This window comes from Zootermopsis nevadensis, unplaced genomic scaffold (assembly GCF_977971745.1).
Source record: "Zootermopsis nevadensis isolate Lab colony 2312 unplaced genomic scaffold, Znev_1.0 Znev_ptg000010l, whole genome shotgun sequence".
NCBI lineage: Eukaryota > Metazoa > Arthropoda > Insecta > Blattodea > Termopsidae > Zootermopsis > Zootermopsis nevadensis.
In genome coordinates, this window is record NW_028259142.1 from 10,543,491 (window position 1) to 10,559,266 (window position 15,776).

At 37.1% G+C, this 15,776-nt stretch overlaps 2 protein-coding genes across 13 annotated transcripts in view; both read left to right on the forward strand.

Moving 5' to 3' along the window:
* Dys (Dystrophin) overlaps window positions 1–6,232 on the forward strand; it is a 609,234-nt gene extending 603,002 nt beyond the window's left edge. For 10 of the 12 annotated variants that reach the window (XM_087346495.1, XM_087346492.1, XM_087346499.1 and 7 more), the window contains one exon: window positions 4,833–6,232. In XM_087346495.1, the coding sequence (XP_087202621.1) occupies window positions 4,833–4,954 (122 nt within the window). In that variant the 3' untranslated portion in view covers window positions 4,955–6,232. Of the gene's footprint in view, window positions 1–1,697; window positions 1,715–4,832 lie in introns of all 12 variants that reach the window. The other 2 variants (XM_087346497.1, XM_087346498.1) reach the window with 2 other exon arrangements.
* Window positions 6,233–10,937: 4,705 nt separating this feature from the next.
* LOC110832071 (tRNA (34-2'-O)-methyltransferase regulator WDR6) overlaps window positions 10,938–15,776 on the forward strand; it is a 56,379-nt gene continuing 51,540 nt past the window's right edge. Inside the window, exon 1 of the mRNA XM_022068704.2 lies at window positions 10,938–11,296. Coding sequence (XP_021924396.1) covers window positions 11,242–11,296 — 55 coding nt within the window. The 5' untranslated portion in view covers window positions 10,938–11,241. The remainder of the gene's footprint in view (window positions 11,297–15,776) is intronic.

Here is a 15,776-nt window from a genome sequence, read left to right on the forward strand (position 1 = left end):
TCTGATATCAGAGAGCATATTTTGTTAATGTCATCAGTATTTGGCAATAGCTTTCGCTGTGAGCGGCTGTAGGCTTAAACACTTCAAATCAAGAACCAGAACATTTGCTGGAGGAATGCATATGAAATGCAAAAGTAGAAATTAAACATGGTATTAAAAGATTACTGAACCAAGGTATGGTTAAATATGTAACTCATGACTGTTTTTGTTAGAGAAAACTGAGTAATGTGTGACCCAAATCCATTGCAATAGTAGGCACTAAATTACCATCAAGTTTCAGTAAAATTATCTTGTGTGCTGTGCTACCTGCAGATCAGTAAGAAAGGATTAATGTGGCTCCAGGTCTGGAAAAGGTTAAGAACCCCTTGTCTAAACTTTAAAATTGTTTCTTACATTACAAAATTTGTATATAAAATATGTGAATTTGTTATTAAGTAGGATTTGAGGTTTGAAGATGGCTGTCTTTTGGGTTGTAGTGTCATGTGGTCTGGTAGAAGTTCACCAGCATTTCAGAGATTGTTGCTGTTTCCATCATCAGGGTGACAGTAAACTTCTACCATACTACATGGCGTTACAACCCAGAAGATAGCCATCTGCTTCTGTTATTGTTTTTAATACTGAGCATCAGTGACATTTCTGCACTTATAATTATGAATTATTCGTGCATTTTAGTATGTTTCTTAATTTTTCTTGTAGGATGAGTAGCCTTGCTCAGATATGTGTAGCTGTGCTAGACTGTATGTTCCGTTCTAATGGTTAATGAATGTTGATAGTGAAGATTTCTGTCTTCTGGGTTGTTGCGCTGTGTAGTCTGATCGATGTTAACCAACGTTTTAGAGGTCATACTGCCCTGATGACGGAGGCAGTATGACCTCTGAAACGTTGGTTAACATCGACCAGATTACACAGCGCAACTACCCAGAAGACAGAAATCTTTATACTCACCGCTGTGAAAACCCCAAATCTTACAATGTTGATAGTGTTGTAGAATGGTAGTGTACATATGATAACAGTATGGGTATATGTGAGAAATATGAAATATTGCACCAATGCTAACACAGTATAAATGTCTAAGCATAATAAGTTGAAATAAAAACATGTGTCACTATTATATAGCACATGTGATGATGGAACAGTTAAAACTTGTTATGTTGTAATTAATATAAAATACTGTGACTGACATAAATGTGAAAATTTTATTTTAATGAAGGTTGTGCATAATGTTCATACTTCATATTTGTAAATGGTAAATAGAAACCAACTACAAGCTTATAGAATCTGCATGTAACATGCAGGCTTCTCATGCTGTGAAAATTATTTACTCTTCAAGATATTAAGATTTATCATTATTTAAAAGAAATTTCTGTTCACAAAGTATAATATTATTTATGTGAGAAATTATGTACAAAAATCACAGTTTTCAGTTATGAAGGCAGAGCTTGCAAGATTCATTGTTACACTGTGTGTCATGGTTTCCTTAATTATTCCGCATAATGCTCAGCTGGTGGTCAGTCAGTAAAGGAAACACAGTTCTGCGTCTACCTCACTTATTCTTTATAAATGTGTGATAATTAGTGTTGTTATGTGATCATTGGTTCAGGAATTTTATTATCTGATTAATATGAGATGAGTCAGAGAATACCAGCATTTAAACAATATTACTAGTGTGTTATTTCTTATTTTTTCAACTGTTTCAGCAGCAGGCAGGATATAGGTCAGTCAGTTGATGAATTGTCTGCATCTTTAAATTGCACTTAGAATAGGCTCTGACATGAAACACTTGCAACATTAGAATCAGCTTGCCGCTCAGATAGTTTATTTTTTCTCTTCTGCTTGAGTAGTTGCATGCCTTAGCATGACAGAGTGTTCTTTCAGTTGTTTGTACTTTTCATGTATTTATGACAAATGTGAAAGCAGTGTGGTCATAGATGACAAGAAATCTTAAAGTTTTCAAATGTACAGAGCGATTAGACTGGGAATTGTTTTATTTTCTGTGCTGTTCAACATGGTAATGGATGAGACGAAAGGAAGAATAACAGGACAAGAAAGTGGATTACCATAAATTATGGTATATATAGACAACATAGTACCTTACAGAAGAAATTCCAAAAAAGCTTTTTGCAGCATTTAAAGATTTTGGATTAAAAGTTGATACAGATAAATGTGTGGCTAAGAAATTAAGTTGGAAGACAGTCATCATGTTAAAGATAAATCATGGTATATCATGAAAGAAAAGAAGCAGATGTATGTGCTTAGGAAGTAAAACAGTGACAAATGGAAGTATGAAAGGAGGAATTTCGTGAATAATAAGAAATTTAGGAAAATTGTGGAAATGCTTAAAAAGAGGAGAATTTGACTATTCAAAGTTACTGCAGCTCTTGTTAATGTATTGAGCAAAAACTTGAACATGGACCAAGGCAAATATCAGTAGGTTTTTGCCAGCAGAGATAAACATTTTAAGTATGAAAGGAAAAACTGAAAAAAATAATGAGATGGTAATGGACATATTTAATTATATAAATGAGTAGGGAATTCCATAGAACAGTGTTTATTAACCTATGGTACACATACCGCTGGTGGTACGCGAGCAAATTTTGAGTGGTATGCAAAGTAAATAAGAAAATCAAAATATAATATTAACATAAGTTTTCCCTGAATGCATTTGGTTAGTGGTACATTTAATGTGTTAAATTAGAATTAGTGGTATGCCAGTGAAAAATGGTGAGAACCCCTGCCATAAAAGGTTTTGAGCATGAAAGTGGATGAAAAATTCTCAAGAGGGTGCTGAGATTCAGTGAGAACAACAATTTAGGAAAGATATCATGAAGAGAGATGGAAGACCGTAAGGAAAAATTTGAGTTGTGAGAAGACACAGATAGATGCATAGGCGTGACCCACATAAAATGGAAATATTTGGGGGTGGAAAAGAAGGTAAGGTACAATAAAGATATCCTCGTGTCTAAGTGCCATGCTATGAAGACATGTGTAGAAGTGGAACTAGATGGAAGATGGAGGTGAATTATCAACTTCATGCCCTGGCCACTTCACCACTAGAGAAATTGTTGATAGTACTTATCTGGATGGGCTCCAGAGCAGGTCTGCTTATTATCATCCTGACCATAATCAGCCACTTCGCTAGATGAAATCTCTGGGCTCATTTTTTACTTTTAGTACAATGTAAAAATCACCGGATACGTCACAGTTTTATATGTGAAGTAGTTACATGAATAATTTCTCAACATTTTTGTAAAGTATAAACATGTCATCATGTTAGAGTAATAATGCAGAAGTAGAAAGTGAAAATTTATTAATTATTTCACATATCCGTTCCTGAATATGTTCAGCCTCTTCTCTGTAAATGCAGTGTTGAAGTAGGGTAGTGTTGTCTGTGGTAATATCAGTATAGAATATTTTAGATTTTTAAATTAATTTTTTAGAGTTAGAAGTAAATTGTATTAACATTCTATGGTTCCTCTATGTCATTGTTACTCTGTTGTGAGAACATTAATTAGCCATTTCGATCCACAAAAAGGCAGAAGATTTTTTGGCTAGCTGAGTAACTCTTACATTCTCATAAAGGAGTCTTTCGTGGGTTTAATTAGATTCTTCATATGGTTGACCCAAGTTCATGAAGCATGTCAGATACACTTCACACAAATATAAATATAAACAAACATAGTCAGTTGTTACACCTAAAAGGCATTGTATTTTATAAGGATACTGTATCAACAGAGCATGTAATTACTCCAAAGAAATATTTAGGGTATTCAAAGTACATTCTTCTGCAGAGTAAGAGTGAGATAAGAGAGAATCTCTTAATGGTAGATTAAAGGTTATTGAGTAATTTTTATTTGTCTTTAGAGCACTTGTTTCTGGCATATAGTGAGGGTAGCATTGGCACTTGGAAGTAATGTTCATGTAGGATTTGAGGTTTTCATGGCAGTGAGTCTGAAGATTGGTTCATTTCTTGCATATATGTTTGATTCTTTTCCATGTTATCCACAGTGATAACTGCATGTGAAAGAAATTTTTTCTCATGGCTGCAGTTTTCTCAGTTAAAAAATTAGAAATGTTTTATTTCTGGAACAAGGATTATCCACATGGCGTAATGGAACTGGAACAAAACTTGAACCGTATTTTGATTTGAGCAGCAATATTTACCACACACATGTGGTTTATCTATATTTCTTCGAGGTTTCCATCAACGAACAAGACGGCCACCCACATTTTGATATCAGCGTGCAACCTTTCTTCAACGATGTGTTCTGAGACGAGCCAAAACCTCTCGTGTTGTGAGAGTATATCATGGGGGTGTACCAGACAGAAATGGTCCATACATGTTACTACACACTTCAGGAACTAAAACAAACTGTCTCATGTGCATTTGCTGCCCCACTCTGGCAGTACTGTATCAATTCTTACATTGCTCTTGGAGGCACATAATTCTTCATTAAAAAAATAACGGTGCACGTTTTATATGTATCGGATGTATTGTTTGTGAAGTTGGTGGGACTTAACTGACCACTCTGCTTGAAACTCTCTGATTATATGACATGTCAGTATAAGGTGAACATAGAAAGACTGAACATGAACATCACATTTCCTTTCAAGCATGACTGTCTTAGTATGTAAAAATCTAAGGAATATAACTTTTTGCATAGTGTCTGATTTTTCTGCAACTGAATTTGATGGAGGGGTGGAATATGTAAGGTAAGATAACATGTGTAGATAATAATAGTTCTTCATATTAGTTTTGTCATCTGATGAGGAAGACAGGTTGTCTTCCTTATGAACTGTACTTTTCCTAAATGTGTTTTGACTGCCATCTCCAGGAGACTTGGGCAAAGCTGTAAGCGAGTTGGTGACAGTGATGACTGATGAAGACCAACATTTTGAGTCAGCCAGCCCCAGTGACGAGGAGCTGCACGCCTCAGCAAGGTTCAGCCCAAAGTAGAGTGAAATATCGAGTCACATTCAGTCACAGATTTCCTTTGATTATTGCAGTATGATTCATGGTACATGTCTAATGTTTTTAGCATTTCAGAGATTGAGTTTTCCCTTGACAAATTCACAGTAATGATAGGCGCAACTTACGAGTGTAACAATATTTGTTTAAAATTACTAAGTAAATATGATTTTATAAAATGCTATTACATTTTGCATAATGGTAGAGAAAAATAAGTGTAAGTGATGATAATTATATTAAAAAACTTTGTAGAAAATTAAGCTTTAGGGACAGAAAATACTATGTTGACCTGGTCACTTAAAAGTTACATGACAAGAGGCAGATTCAATCTTTGTGATGTCTGGGTAAACCATCAGACAGTGTTTGATAAATGTCATGTACAACTACTGCAAGAGTTGTCAGCAGTCTGAAGAGCTTTTGAAGAGTACGTGCTGCACAAGATAAAGGACCAAATAATGGAACTGCTAGATCAAGAGATAGTTCCAGTGGTGGACAATTTTAGAGAAAAGAGCAAAATGAAATTGCACAACTGCCATATCACTAATTTAAAATTTGTATCTTTGATCTTGACTCCCATACACATCTTATTTGACATATCTGAACGTGCCAATTGGCAGATTGGTTAATATATTTAGGGAATTGTTATAATTACGATGTAACAAGTGAATGTAAATAAGCAAGACACTTAAGATTGCAGGATGAATGAGTAGTCTCACACACAAACACAATTACAAGTGTGGATTACGAGTCGCTCTCGCCTCTTTGAAAGAAGAGTATTTTCCCTTCGTGAACTGCACAAACATGGTACTTTAAACACTAATCATAATCCCATGAGATGACTACTTGTCACTAAAAGGCACATATCCTTCCCTGTAATGATAGAGATACCAAGAAAGTCTTAAAATGACTCTAAGTTAGATTTATAATCTTTTATTACTTCAATTTTATTTTCTTATAACTCAATTTATCAGATGTTTTTAATTGGGTGTGAACAGTACCCACAATCTTTTCTATCCACTTAAAGACTTGATAGCTCCATTTCAACCTCAAGTTCTGGTGTACATTTAAATTTGTTCGTTGCTGTAGATAGAACATTTGGTAGCTATGCTTTTAAGGAGGAACCATCGGTTTGGGACAGTGCATGTGGAATCTCCTCTTACGTCAAGTGTAGTATTTGTTGGTTGTAGGAGTGGAGCTGGTCATCATATAGCAATTATTTGTAAAATTATTGATTCCATGAATAAAGAAATGGTAGATATATATAAATATGAAAATATTATGTTTACAAAAACAGCAGCTGTCGAGCTGTGGTTCCTCTGTATGCAGTTTCCATACCATCCATTGTAGACAATACCACAGTACGTTAAAAATTCAGAACTGTTTATCTGTGAGCTCAAATTGTGATGCATCTGTTCTGGCATTATCAACATATCATGACCAAGAAAAATGGAAATTTTTCTTGTAAAAACAAATTCTTTGTGCATGGGGTAGAACGTGGCTCATTAAATTAATGAAAACTACTAATAATCTGCAAAGCTGCAAATTTGATTACCCTGGTGATGTTTATTTTTATGTCTAAGCTCATTTAATTACACTGTCGGGATTCAGTGTAGTGGTGACTATGGTGTATCTTTTGTTACCCTTTTATCCTGAAAGTTTTACAATAGATAATAGACTTTAATTCTATGTAGAATAGACAAGAACATTTTCTTTATTTCAGCTTTTGAACAGTAGAATTATGTAATATTTATTTGTTGATAGAATGAGAAAATTTGAAACTTGTAGCTATCCAGAAATCTCACTTTAAAATAGAAATTTTAATGAAAGATATATTTTAAAATAGTTTGTCGCTTGACTTGGGTAGTGCTTGACAGAATTTTCTGGCAGATTTAGTTAATTTTATTAGATGAGATATTCCTCAGTGAATAACAGGGGGGGATTCTTTATTCCTATTGGTTTTTGCATTGTTGACGTGGCAGTCACAGCATCCTTTGTATTCTTCAGATGCTGGTATAAGATGTAATTTATCGAGTCCAGTGTTTGTACATGCGCATCTGATTACAAGCACCAAGAGTTGAGAAGAAAGATGTAACAGATTGAAGAGGAAACTAGCCACAATCTGAGGTATAATGTAGTCCAGCGGTCCCCAACGTTCTTGTGCCTATGGGCACATTTGAGAGTTTATGAGATCGTGGCGGACAAAAACCAATTAACAAAGCCAAATTTTCTCTTCTCTGGACAAATAAGATATGGACACCAAATAATACACGAAAGTACAATTATTATTACTCAAGTGGGAAGTTAGTGTGATATTTGGCGCTGCATTTCATTGGCCAGTTTTTCAAATTTGGGAGTGTAGGATGATGTTGCTGCTCGCAAATAATCGTCAAGATGGGTATCAGTAAGTTGAGATCTGTGCTTTGATTTTATAACGTTCATGGTTGAACGGCCTTCATTATTCAGTATAACCTCTTTCCGTATCAACGCGGGCACCCAAAAAATAGGCTTGGCAGGCGCCCGTGGGCACCGTGTTGGGGACCACTGATGTAGCATATATGACTTGTATCTGTAACTATTCCAAGTGTCACATTCCTTACGTTGAACCACTTTAATTAGTAACTTAAATGTATGTTATTTTGAAACAAGATGAAAAATTATACATTCTTGAGCACTGGACTGGGTCATATTAAATTTGATTAGGTCAAAAACTGTTAAGAAGAAACACATCTATTCCATTTATAAAATATGCTTCTCACATAGCACGTTAGCCCTTTAAAGCTCAAAGGTAACTTTTTGTACCACTTGCTTCAAGGATCAATAACTCAGCACTTTGTTCTTATGTGTTTCATACATTTCTCAGTATGAACAGCCATTATTTCCATACACAGCACTAACCCATTAATTTTTGTAATTGTGACGTGTTGTGTTGCTGTACAGTAAGTTCAGATGAAATTGTGCTTTTTTCTTCATGCCTTTTTTAATTATTTTTAAATTTATTTTCTTCTAATAAGAAACATATTTAAAATTGATTACTTTTGACGGTAGGATGGAATGTAACCTAGTTATAACATTTGTATTTCTGAACTATCAGCAGTGATTGAATACCAAACGACATTGGTCGGCTGTTATATGTACGAGACAGATTGCGCAACTGTTAATTCTAATTTGTGTCACTGATGAAAACTTTGCAGTCACCGAGGAACCAGCGAGTTTGTGTTCTATGAAGGGCTGTGCAGCCAGGAGAGAAATTGCAGGTGAAGTTAACAAGTGTGTGACTGAAAAATTAGGTCTTACATTCAACAACTAAGTGGCCGTTTTTGCTAATGGCGCTCCATCTGTGCGAGGCAAAAATATTGCAGTGGCTTGTGGAAAACCAACTGTATTATCCAGCAGCAATTACTATGTAGCATTGTTTTAAATTTTGAGCATGTGATGTCTGTGGTGGTTTAAGTTGTAAACTTCATTCGATCTAGGTGACTGACACGCGGGTTGTTTCTAGCATTTCTCGAAGTAGTTAGCGCGAACTTCATTGCCTTGACCTATTGCACCGAAGTTCGCTGGTTGGGCAGCAGAAGAATGTTCGAACGTTTTGTAGCCAGAGCTGCACGACGAGTAGTAGAACAGTGACCCGTATTTTCGTTGTGACATTACAAGTCATTTAAATGTGCTTCATTTACAGCTTCAAAGAAAAGCTTGACTTATAATTTAACACTCACATCCTTCAAAATGAAATTGCAAGTATTCAAAAGTCAACTCTAGAGGCGAAATGGATCTTTTTCCTACTTGTAAGAAACGTATTCTTCTGTGCAAACTTGCAGAGTTGTGGGAAACATACTCGAATGATATCGAATTACTGAGACTGACTTTTCCAAAAAGTGGAAGACACGTTATTAAGGTTAATTAATAAACTTTCTCGTCAGATGCAGAAGAACCCCAGATTAATCTACAGGTGGAATTTATTGAACTTCAGAGCTTGTCAGCTTACCGAAATAAAGATAGGGAAAGCAGCCATCCTTCCAGAGATCTACAGTAGCTTGGATGTGACCAAGTTAAAAGACATAAGATTTTCTACTCTGCAAGTTTGTTGTGTATTTGGGAGTACATGCATATGCGAGCAAATGTTTTCCATAATGAGCATGAACAAAACCAAACAGCGATATTCTCTTAGCTGATTAACATTTGGAAGATACATTGAAGACATCAACAAATATGGTTCGTGAGTATAACAAATTAATTGCAGACAAGATGTGTGATGTGTCTCACAAATCACAAGTAAACATAAAAACTTTTATGCTGTTATTAATGTTGCACAGGGTATGATAAAAGTAAATTAACATTTTTTTAAGGTTTCCTTTGGTTCATGTGTGATGCAACCTTATAAATCATTTTATCATAAAAAATTGTAATTTCTAATAATCAAAGTATTAATTAATTATGACTTGTTAGTTACTGATTTCATGCTGTTGCAAATTGAAATAGTAAAATAATTAACGCAATAATTAATATAATGCATTGATGTATTAATTTACACAATGCATAATGTTTATATAGTTTAAACTGATGTAATTATAATTCAAGAAATGCGAGACTGCAGCCCAAAGCACTTCTGTAGTTTTCATTGTGCCCACATGTACTTTCAGTTTGTGCAGGCTTGCTTAAATATAATCCTAGCTAGAAGATGCATGTGGAAAATAATTGTTTTTGGCTGTCTAAATGAATTCAAATCTGGTAAAAGGCAAAGCAACAAAAGAAATGACACCCAGTGTGAACTGCAGGACTCTATAAACGAAATTACCTTAAATAATGAGGTTTGTAATTCAGATGAAATTATACAGAATGGGAATAGGTAGGGCAGCGTGTGAAAGGATGTGGCGTTTGACGAAAAAAAGTAACAACATTAACATGTGTGGAAAATATGCAGATATTGGGAGAAAATGCTCAAGATGGTGAGAATATTCCAGATAGAGCAAACGGTGTACAGTAAAACACGAAAATGTGGGCGACACGTGTGAGAGAACGTAAGCATAATGACATCAATTCAGAAAATAGTAACATAACCCAACATTACGGATTGTTAAGGGGAGAATTTGACTTGCTGAGAAAGCAGGAGAACGGGGTTTGCCACGGTCATAGTGCATCGCCCTGACGACGGAGACAGTATGACCTATGAAACGTTGGTGAACGTCTACCAGACTACACAGCGCAGCTACCCAGAAGACAGAAATCTTCGTACTCATCGCCCTGATGACGGAGGCAGTATGACCTCTGAAACGTTGGTTAACATCGACCAGACTACACAGCGCAACAACCCAGAAGACAGAAATCTTCATCGCCCTGAAGACGGAGGCAGTATGACCTCTGAAACGTTGGTTAACATCGACCAGACTACATAGCGCAACAACCCAGAAGACAGAAATCTTCGTACTCACCGCTGTGAAAACCTCAAATCTTACACCGAATGTCATTTTCCGGAGTTCCCAAGTGAATTTTTCTGACGGATACGCCATTGCCACTCTTGCACGTTAAAGACCCAAGACAAAGATCTCACACAGCTAGTCTGTTACCGTATTGCGTCTTGCCAACCCTAACTTCGGGTGTATCGGACCACAGAAAGGAAAATCAGCAAGAACGCCATATTCATTGTTTGAAACGTTAACCCCATTGTATTCCAACATGAAGTGGGCATCGAATTATGTGAAGGCTCTACATTGTCGTATTTACCCGAAAGAAAGTGATAAAAACGACTAACTTTGAAACGGGTGCAGATTTCGAATGGGATAAAGGACATGGTAAGCCCGAGTGCCGCGACTAGAAAGAAAGCAGCCTGGCTGGGGACGAGTTGTCAGTTTTATGCATTCATGTGTTGCATGTCCCAATCGGTTTTTCCTTCAGCACAGGAAACCAAGTTCACAGGCATACACTGGCGTCGACTTTTGTGGGTACGTTCTAACATGCTCGCGGATCTAATTTGACTTCTAACCACTGTTTACCAGAAGCTAATCCTCGCTGTTAAAGTGGTCGGTGTGCGAATTTCACTATTTACCCCCATCTAGAGCATGGATGAATCAGGCTACGTGACGATGCAGTGGGCTGGCCCACTATATCTAGAAGCACGGGAACATTACAAAACCTAGCGCTTGTGAGGGCGTTATCGTACTGCGCATGTGTTCTGCGGTCTGTAGTCACAAATCATTCACTTCGACATTGGCAGTTGTCGTGACATGTTGTGTGTTTAGTGGCATGCAGAAAGAATAGTGTTTTTAGTCGTGACGGTGATGGAGAATTATGTGGGGTCGTCGGACTACAGATCAATGATTAAGACAGCTGCAGGTAAGTGGTAAATATTTTTAGCTCAGGTCATAAGCATGCAACCATTGGAGCGTCACACTGTTAATGTGACCTCACGCATGCTTTTTGTTGTATGTAGTGAGCCCAGAGTTTACATCAACTTTCTTATGTGTCCTCATGAGGGTTAAACACTGGGATTACCTTTCTTATCAAAATATGTTTTGTGATGCCATTAATTGGTTTACCGACCAAATAGTGGGGCATAAAGCTGACCATTCACCTCTGTCTAGTGCCGAGATCAAAAAAGAATGGAACTATTCTTCCACTGTCTTCATGACGTGATGCTTAGTTAAGCAGAAGGGACAATTTTACTTTTAACCTTACCCAATTTGAACCTCAACTAAGATAGCTTCTATCCTGACTTGAGTTTTCCGTAGATTATGCAGGTAAAAGATGGAATAGTTCTTTGACATATGCCACGTTCATGATAATCTTGCCATACTATTCAACCCTGTATGGAATACACACACATAATAGAATTGTGATCAGCACTTTGAGAATCCGGGGTTCTTAACCTTTTCCAGACCTGGAACCATATTCACCCTTTGTTAACGAATCGCCGACAACGCTGTTATTTATACAAAGGACAATTTATTTAAACTTTGTGGCAATTTATTAAGAGTGCTACTGAATTCGACCTACTGTCTCAATACTTTCGATTCACATATCACTCAACGTTTTCCTGACAAATAAATCGTACGTAAGATGTGTGTGAATTTTTCTGCATGACCATCCTTTCAGTGGCTACTTCACTTCTTCTCGTAGTCAGTGATACGTATGCATCATTCCAAGTGTGCATAGGTAAAACGCGTCATCGTTCTTGATTTGACGTTGGTCGTTAAGCTGTGGCGTACATTTTCTCGCAGCGATGGATACTGACGACATTAAGAAAACGCGCTTTCTGATATAAGATTACTATTTTTAGTCATATAGAGCGACACAGTGGAGAAAATTGTACGCGGTCCGCACAAAACAACACAGCCCCGAGAGTTGAAAACCCTCGCTGTAAAATGTTCTACGTATGAAGTATTTTTGATTTTTTGACACTGCCTCTTTTCTTCATGAACTTTTTACTGTTCCATTATAAGTGTAGTCGGCCGCAGAGCCACGCGGCCTGAGGCATGGTCATGGTGCGACTGACTGCTGCGACCGTGGGTTCGAATCCCACTCAAGGCATGGATGTTTGTCCGCGTCTTTGTGTTTGTATAGGTAGAGGCCTTGCGTCGGGCTGATCACTCATCCAAGGAGTCCTACCATTGTCCAAACATCAATAAAAATGAATAAATAAACCTCGACACCTGCGGGTAAAAGAGGATATAGAGAAAGAAAGAAAGAAAAATTACAAGTGTTCATTAATACAGAATTTCATGGTTCATCAGGTTCACTCAGATTATATCCAAGCCATTGTACATCTTCGATTCAAATAATAGTTATGAGCATAGATTTGTCGATGATTAAATAGGTGAAAATTATCCACTAGAAGATTAAAATAATACAATATATTCATAATTAGTAAAAAACAAATACAAATTAATGAATACAACAGGCATAATAACACGATTTTAGAGACAACATATCACAATTGTACCCATATATAACTATCAATCCACCTGCCTTCTCCATCCTCCACAAACAATATGCTGTCTCACAAGGGTTGGTCATGTCGAGACCTCGCTTGAAATTTTGCTCGTTTTTACAGAGCCCATCTAGTCATGATTGTACACAACATTTCAGCTGCCGAAATGCTGTGCAAGGGTGCGAAAGAAATTACTCAAAATTGGAATGTGTTGTAGTTAAAATTCGCATCACCGCGCACGCGCGTTACGCCACTTTGAAATCACCATTTGCTTGAATTGACGAAGAACAAAGTGTAACGTTTTTTCATGGATTGGATCGGGGGTTCTGAAACTTTTTGTACCTGATATCCCAGCTGAAGTCAAAGTAAAGCGTGGTACACCATGCAAAAATACTTGGAAATAATGAGAATATGAGGGCCTTTCACATCTTTCGAGGTATATATTAGCTTTGATGAAAGCCTACTATCTCCGGTTCATTTTAAAATGGTTTGTGACACAGCATTGCTTAAACTTCGCGTCAAATTAATGCTGTAAGTGTATGAATGAGGATTTAGGTATCTCTGGAAAGCATCTGTGCACGCAGTTTGAAGGCCGACAGGAATCGGTTACTTTTGCTGAGTTTATTATTACTTTCTTAATTTTATTTTGGTTAATTCCTAAACTACTTTAAATACAGTTCACCTCCGTTTCGTTTCCCAACTCACTCCATTGCGGCCCTTGGCTCACAGGCGATTTGTCCACACTATATCGTCGGCTCGCTGATGTTTCAGCTGAAGGGTAGTTATGTTAAGAGACGATTTGTTGGATGCTCGGCTGGCGCTCAGTGGCTGGATGGACTAGAACAGTGGTATTCAACATGGGGTACGCGAAATTTTAAAAAATATATATTATTTTATGATAAACACTGAATAACCAGGGCCAGATTTAGGGTTAGTCACACGAGAACCAGTCGTAAGGACATTCGATTTGGGAGCGCCATCTCTCTCTCTCTCCTTTATACGATTCTTATCTAGGCGGCTAGTTTCATTTTATTCCACATAGTGCTTTGGAACCTGACTGAACACTATTGGGCGGGATTTAAACATATAATTTTGCTTTGCTAAAATACCTTTGTTCCTTTATTAATTTTTATATGATAGGTATTAATATATTTGTTATTAATAGTTTTGATTCTCCTTTTTCTCATTTAAAACTTATCAATTATTTAATACATTATTTTGGATATAATTTATTTAATTTATTTTAGATGTGGATTATATACTATGCATAACTTGAATTATACACCAACAACTTTGGGGGTACAGAGTTGAAGGGAAATTATGTCTGGGGGTACGCGAACAAAAAAGGTTGAATACCGCTGGACTAGAGGGTTTTGTGTGAGGACGTGGAGCGTGTATTTCTCAGGGTTATACATGAAGGAACTTGGGGTTTCTGTCTTCTGGTGACGGTGGCGGGATAATGATAATGATGGTGGTACTGCTTCCCTTTCTTCAATAACTACACACAAGTGTCGATCCTTATTGGTAACACTGGTGCAGTGACCGCCGTGGTTACACCCATTGATAATCACTTAGAATTCAATGCCGACGTAACTACCAGTAGTTAAGACTTGAGACACTTCCGATCTGTTGTAAGAACCAAGTAAAACCTCCCCCTCGCAGACTCGGTGGTTTAAATTTCATTGGCTGGACTTCTAACACTAGACAGCGGCCTTGCCCTATGCATGGATTAGGTCCCCGGATTATTATGCGGGAATGAGCAACCCGACATTCCAAAAGCTCATTGACACATTTGCCTAAAGTATGAGTATTTGTGATAAACGCAGTTAGTAAAAAATAAAAATTGTGCCCAAATGTAAAAAAGTCGGAGTCTAGCTGATAGATCAGTTTCTGGTTGTTGTACAGCAATTACTTGTAGATCATTAGAAAGGTCGTGAGCTCTTCAGAATTTTTATAACTTCCCAGATATCTTGGGAGAAAGTTATTGTTTGATAAGCGTTGTGGTGTAGCTTGTTCGTCTTACCGGCTGTGTGTTCAATCCCCTTCCAGTCCACTGAATATAGCATTTTTAAATTTCAAACTCTGGTAAACAATAAATGTCATTCGTAAATTCCTCTGTAGATTTCACTTAAACGAACTTGCTCTGTGCTTGAAGCACCCCGCAGTTTATCAGGATGTTTCGCGTAGCCTAAAGGTTGAAAATTATAGGCCAAGATTTCTGATTCTTCTGATTGTGGTTCTACCATATGCTGTTCGTTGCTTTATTTCATGTGTATCTTTCCCATCTTTATGTATTTTTATTCCCAGGTATTTGTTTTCTTCGGCTGGTAATATTATTTCATTTTCTTTCAAATGTAAGTTCTATGATGGACCTCCAATGCATAGATATTTGGTTATGTTAAACTCCCATTCTATGTATTCGTCTTTCAGTTTCCATGTCATGTATTCTAGGTCTTCATTATCCTGTGCTATTAACACCTGGACGTTAGCACATTGTAGCATATACAGGGCTATTCAAAAAGATTGTCGGGGTTTTAAAAAATCACTACACGTAATACAATTGATGTAGGAATACCAATCTTGTTTTATTGTGTAGCAAAACTCTCAAAGTTGTTTTACATGCATTATAAATGCTCAATATGTGCGCTTTCTGCCAATCTGCAGACATCTACACGATAGTCCATTTCTTCCCACACACACCCCAGCGTGTCAGCGGTGATGTTTAGAATGGCGGCTCTGATACGTACGAGGTGCGATCGAAAGGTTTCCAGACTGCGCGTATAAAAACCCGTACACTTATCTCAGGTATTAAATTCATCCATCACCCTCGAAGTAGTTCCCCTTGAGTGAACACAACGATCCCAGCGCCGCTGCCAAGCCTGGAAG